The sequence below is a fragment of the Rhagoletis zephyria genome, unplaced genomic scaffold, assembly GCF_001687245.7.
Source record: "Rhagoletis zephyria isolate East Lansing unplaced genomic scaffold, Rhagoletis_zephyria_1.1 Rzeph_scaffold_04340, whole genome shotgun sequence".
Taxonomy (NCBI): Eukaryota; Metazoa; Arthropoda; class Insecta; order Diptera; family Tephritidae; genus Rhagoletis; species Rhagoletis zephyria.
The window spans coordinates 43,746-47,896 of record NW_016161423.1 but is presented as its reverse complement, the minus strand read 5'-3'; the positions used below and the strand labels follow the sequence as shown (position 1 = coordinate 47,896).

The window sequence follows — 4,151 nt, the reverse complement described above, 5'->3', positions numbered from 1 at the left end:
CTTTGAATTCATAAGCATTTTTGATGTTATGCTTCTCGGATATGAGGTTGCTGAGGATTTTCCCTATATATTTGGACATACCATAGCACGGAACATTGACAGACGAGCAGATTGGTCGTAGTGGCAAGTCTGGTTTGTGGATTTTTGGTAACCCGTATAGTCTTGGTGCGGTGGCAGCTGTGCTGGTGAGTTGCTGTGTTTCTCGGTAGTTAATGATTTTGCTTTTATATAATTCATCGACCAGGGCGTTGTTTTTCCTCTGAAGCGTATGTGTTGGGTCGGCTCTTATTAATTTGTACGTATTTTTGTCCTCGAGTAATTTGTTCATCTTTTCAGTGTAATCCGCTCTTAAGAGTGCTACGGTTTTATTTCCCTTATCCGCATCTTTTATAATGATTTTATCTTTGTGTGATTTTAAGAATGCTTTAGTCTTTTTAAAAGTCTCTAATATAAATTTTTCTGACGCATTATGTTTTATATTTCGCTTAAATTGCGTTATGTTGTTACTAAGTTTGCATCTTCCGATTTCCTTAGTCTTGTCATCTTTTTCTTGTTGGATGATTTGTTCCATTTCCGCTATCATTCGGACCGGTTGGAGACTAGCTTTCGTTGTAGGTAAAGTAAATTTTCTACCTAATGACAACAACCACTTTATTTCTATTGGGAAATCAATGTCCGTTTTGTTCACAAACCAATCATTGTTTAGTTTTATTCCCATCCTTTGTATTTGTTGGTGTTTTAACATATCTAGCTTCGATGTTTGTGTCGATTTCCGTTCTTCGGTTATGCGTTGACTTAAGCAATTTTGTTTGCAGATGAAGGAGTTCAATTCTAATTCACTTATGCTGTGCTTCAGTTGTTGATATCATATCTCCTGCACTCTAATAAGAATTTCAGTTGTTTCATCTGTTCGGCTAGTTTCTGTTGTTGTTTACTGTAGTGTTTAAGCGTCATACACGTGTATTCCCCATGTTTGTATCTCATGTGTTTGTAGAAGTCTTTCATGTTTGTGGAGGTGTTTCTGTTTGTTGATGTAAATAAAAAGATAATACTTCGGCAGGCCTTCCGAACTTAAGTAATTTGATTAAGAGTTGATGGTCAATTCTGGTTAATTAAACTTTTTGGATTCTAGGCTAATTGACCTCGTGTGATTGAGTGCAAGAAAAAACTTTCTTCACATTACACAAATCATCCAACAAGAAAAAGATGACAAGACTAAGGAGATCGCAAGATGCAAACTTAGTAACAACATAACGCAATTTAAGCGAAATATAAAACATAATGCGTCAGAAAAATTTATATTAGAGACTTTTAAAAAGACTAAAGCATTCTTAAAATCACACAAAGATAAAATCATTATAAAAGATGCGGATAAGGGAAATAAAACCGTAGCACTCTTAAGAGCGGATTACACTGAAAAGATGAACAAATTACTCGAGGACAAAAATACGTACAAATTAATAAGAGCCGACTCAACACATACGCTTCAGAAGAAAAACAACGCCCTGGTCGATGAATTATATAAAAGCAAAATCATTAACTACCGAGAAAAACAGCAACTCACCAGCACAGCTGCCACCGCACCAAGACTATACGGGTTACCAAAAATCCACAAACCAGACTTGCCACTACGACCAATCTGCTCGTCTGTCAATGTTCCGTGCTATGGTATGTCCAAATATATAGGGAAAATCCTCAGCAACCTCATATCCGAGAAGCATAACATCAAAAATGCTTATGAATTCAAAGAGAGGCTAAACAATGTACAAATAAATGACGAAGATATGCTAGTGTCATTTGACGTGGTCTCACTGTTTACCAATATTCCGATACCTCTAGCCATAAAAATAATCACTGCTAAGTGGTACAAAATTCAGCAAAATACCAGCATATGTAAAAACAAGTTCCTTAACCTCCTGAATTTCTGTCTAAAAGACAATAACTATTTTATGTGTGACAAAAACTTGTACGTACAAACGTATGGAATGCCAATGGAAAACCCTTTCTCACCAACCATTGCTGACATAATAATGGATGACCTTCTGGACAAAACCATTTTGGAACTTAAGGAAAACTTCGACATTGACATTAAATTTTTAGTAAAATACGTAGATGATATTTTTGCAATAGTGAGACGAAACGATGTGGATATTATATTAAATACACTTAACAAGTACCACCTTAAACTGCAGTTCACTGTAGAAAAGGAAAACAACCTTCGCATACCGTTTTTAGACATAATGGTCTACAAGAAAAATAGCGAATTAATACTCGACTGGTACTCAAAACCTACATCCTCGGGACGATTCATCAATTAATAAATTAATACAGCCAAAAATCTGATCCTNTAAAATCATTATAAAAGATGCGGATAAGGGAAATAAAACCGTAGCACTCTTAAGAGCGGATTACACTGAAAAGATGAACAAATTACTCGAGGACAAAAATACGTACAAATTAATAAGAGCCGACTCAACACATACGCTTCAGAAGAAAAACAACGCCCTGGTCGATGAATTATATAAAAGCAAAATCATTAACTACCGAGAAAAACAGCAACTCACCAGCACAGCTGCCACCGCACCAAGACTATACGGGTTACCAAAAATCCACAAACCAGACTTGCCACTACGACCAATCTGCTCGTCTGTCAATGTTCCGTGCTATGGTATGTCCAAATATATAGGGAAAATCCTCAGCAACCTNTAATACAGCCAAAAATCTGATCCATAAAATCTTGACAATAAGCCACCAACAATTTCAAGAACAAAATATTAAGAAAATAAATCATATACTCAAGAGCAATAATTACCCGGCGCACATAATGGCTGCCTTTCTTTATTCATTCTGAACGTTTGGAATAAACTTTTTTGTTTACTTATTCTTTAGAACGTTCCTGATGATATGTTAACGTATATTACAAACGCATTCTGTTTATTCCGGCTGTGAAATGGGATTATCCGGAATGTATTTATAAAGAAACGCAGCCAATAAAAAGCCTAAACGAAAAAAAATCAATGAAATCAACAACAAACCCAAAAGTAAATCAACCACAAAAACAACAAATAAGACGAAACGATACTATAGCGTCACATATGTGCCTAAATTAAGCGAAAAATTTAACCACAAGAAGCATACAAACAACGAAAGCACAACGCTAGCTTATAAATCAAACTACACATTAGCTTCAATATTTACAAAAACATAAACAATAGTAGAGCCACACCAACAAAACAACGTAGTGTACGAAATTGCATGCAAGGGAAGCGAGAACGAAGTTTGCAATAAAATATACATCGGAACAACGAAAAGGGCGTTAGGAGTTCGCATAAGTGAGCACGAAGCGGGCATCCGTAAGGACAAGAACAACACCGCGTTAGCGCAACACATATTGACAATTGGACACAAGGCTGATCTAGGCAAAGATATTAGACAAGGAAAAAAGAGAAAAAACAAGATTAACGCTAGAAAGCCTGCGAATCCTACAAAACAGGGATAAAACAATGAACAAAAAAGAAGACACAGACGATATCGCGGCTGCTTACCTATTATGTTTGTAACAGGCAATCAGTATGACAAGTGTACCATACAAGGATGGTATCAAACCAACTAGCTCTAGGTTTCAGTGTGACCAGATAAATGTATCGTGATTATAGTTAATAAGTGTTTATATAAATTTATGTATTTTCGAAATTGTCAAACACTGTGATTTTTATTATTGTTTGTAAAATGTTAACATCCAATGTGCATGTCAATGTTATTGTGGCTTGTTAACATTTTTATTTTTAATATTTTTATTGAGCTTTGTACCACGATTGTTTATTAGGAAAAATTAAAAAAGCAACAAAGTCTAAGCGGCAGAAGTTATAGCACTATTTCGGAGATCACCACATCTCCTCATCAGACTTCTTTTTTCTAGACTTCAGCAGGGATCGAACCTGCGAATTCGATGTTCAAAGTCAGAAGCGTTAACCACTGAGCTATGTACATCCCGTAAACTCTTGTTGCTAATTCATTTTCCTTATTCAACCAACTACTATCAAGTGCAGCTGATTTGCCGCTATTTAAACTCGACAGCGTGGTTGTTGTTGTCAATTCTATACATCCATTTGCATTTGCAATGTGCATATTTTAATGCATATTTTTCTTGT

At 35.7% G+C, this 4,151-nt stretch overlaps 1 protein-coding gene across 1 annotated transcript; it reads left to right on the top strand.

Moving 5' to 3' along the window:
• The first annotated feature begins 1,421 nt into the window (after window positions 1–1,421).
• On the top strand, window positions 1,422–2,318 carry LOC108370598 (uncharacterized). Its single transcript, XM_017625951.1, has one exon. It carries the CDS (start codon window positions 1,422–1,424, stop codon window positions 2,316–2,318), a length of 897 nt encoding a protein of 298 aa, XP_017481440.1.
• The last annotated feature ends 1,833 nt before the right edge of the window (window positions 2,319–4,151 follow it).

Excerpts from the sequence above, each read along its gene's own strand:
- LOC108370598 (XM_017625951.1), top strand. The coding sequence starts at position 1,422 with ATGAACAAATTACTCGAGGACAAAAATACGTACAAATTAATAAGAGCC.